Here is a 2,075-nt window from a genome sequence, read left to right on the forward strand (position 1 = left end):
ATGAAAAATGCATTAAAACTTTGGGTGTGAAACTTTTCCAAAGAAAAGTGGCAAATTGTTTCCTTCGACAATAGCAAAGTAATAAGGCTTGTTGATGATGACATCTCTTGGTGGTGCCATTGGTCTCATGCAGCATCTGTTCATTGCAATTCCAGTGGCGGCAGCTGCGACCGTTCCAACCTCATCAACTTTTACAACGGCTTTGTGGATTGCTGCCGAGACATACGTTTTTGTGTCGGACATTTTCGAAAAATCAGCAGCACAGCCGAATGGGTCTGTGAGTCCGAGTTTCATCAATTGATCGTTCATTTCAAATGAAGACTCGACACTGAATTTTGGGATTGTCACATTTCTCTTTTCTGGGAACGATTGAATGGTATCCACAACGATGTCTTTAAGTTGTTCAAGGCCCTTTTTCGCCTCAAACTCCTTCATGTTTGTTGGCATAACAAACACCAATTTGTGTTCAAAGCCCTTGTAACAGACGGACACTGTTGTGTAGTCATCCTCAAAACTTGCCGACGAGTCAACATTGACTTTCATCGCAGTCACTTCCCCGGCACCTTCAAACTCCATTTTATTGGGCAATATGTGGAACGGTTTGTCCCACTCTCCCTTGAAGTAAATCGCGTTGATAATGACTGAGACGGTGTCTGGTGAAATGACACCTGGTTGGATAAAGTCTTTTATGACGTCCTTTGTTGCTGTTTGGACAAAGGTGTTAATTTCCTGTCTCACAGCCTCGCAATTCTTTTTAAAGTCACCGTTCTTCATTTGGCACTCCATCTTTGCCACTGCTGCTAAAAATTGGTCTTTAAATTTGAGGTCCATTCCCGCCCAAATCGCGTTGACTATTTCAACACAGGTTTGTTGATTTGGCTCTTTGTGAACAATTTGTCCCATCGTGTTCAAAAATTTCTCCTCCGGGATTGAGGAATACCCAAAAACACTTTCAAGTTGTTTCTTGGTGTTGGCGTCAGAGCCAAGGTACAACATAGCAAAGCAAATGAACATGGAATGTGTAGAGTAAACTACGTCTTCCTTCTGTGCGGATGTGGTGTACCATTCCGCGCAGAGCTTGTAAAGAATTTTTTGGAGTGGGGTGATGACTTGCCAGTCGAGAGACATGTTATATGTTTTTTGTCTGTTTTTATCCGCTTAAATATCGTGTCGTTCTACCATTAAGAATCTCAATTATGAGCGGTTGAGGTTTTGAATAATTGTTCTATCACAATTTTTCCTTGTAAAAAACAAAATTAAAAATGAAACTATTGTTTTTTATTATTTTATATTTTTGATTTTATTAAATTAATTTCAAAATATTAACTTTGTGATAAAATGAGATTTGAATAAATTTAGTTTGGTTTGTTTTATTCAATGGAATTATTTTATTAATTTTAATTGAAAAGGAAATTATGTTAAATACTTTAGTTTTAAATTGTTAAGATAATCTCCTTATATTTTTGTTTAGTGTGAAAAAACGCATCCAAATCGGGTTTATTTTTTTCGGCAATTTTTCAATTTAACCATATATAAATAATAATTAAACCATGTTTCATAGTTTATAATAACATAATTGCAATGAATTATTTCATTATAACCGACATTTTAAATTGTGTTTATAGTTTCAATTTTTAGTTCATTCCAAACTTCAATGTATCTTTATAATATTAATAATAAATTGTAGTTTCAATTTGATTAAATAGTTTAATTTGAAATACTTAATTTCTAATATTTGTAATTATTATTTTATTATTTTTATACAATAAAATGTATTAATACATATAGTTAAATAGTAATAAATATATAATACAGCATTTTTTATAATTTAAAAATAAATTGAATTATATGTTTAAACTGATATGTCTTTAATTTGTATTAATATTTTTGAATAAAGTGGAATTGAATATAAATCAACAATTACGATTTCTTTAATTACATTTGTAGTTGTTTAATAAATGAATGTGATTAAACACTAAAACCTCCCAAGAGAGGGAAGTGTAATAATATTGTTCACTCAGGAGCGGGCATTTTAGCCAATCTAACCTTAATTACCACTCTATATAGAATTATAG

At 32.5% G+C, this 2,075-nt stretch overlaps 1 protein-coding gene across 1 annotated transcript; it reads right to left on the reverse strand.

The window, feature by feature from the left end:
• Positions 1-12: 12 nt before the first annotated feature.
• Positions 13-1,128, reverse strand: EIN_050380 (leukocyte elastase inhibitor, putative; the record flags this gene model as incomplete). Its single annotated transcript, XM_004183169.1, has 1 exon — positions 13-1,128. The coding sequence occupies one exon, from the start codon at positions 1,126-1,128 to the stop codon at positions 13-15; it is 1,116 nt and encodes a 371-aa protein (XP_004183217.1).
• Between the last annotated feature and the right edge of the window lie 947 nt (positions 1,129-2,075).

This window comes from Entamoeba invadens, assembly GCF_000330505.1.
Source record: "Entamoeba invadens IP1 unplaced genomic scaffold scaff_1105074726137, whole genome shotgun sequence".
Lineage (NCBI taxonomy): Eukaryota > Evosea > Mastigamoebida > Endamoebidae > Entamoeba > Entamoeba invadens.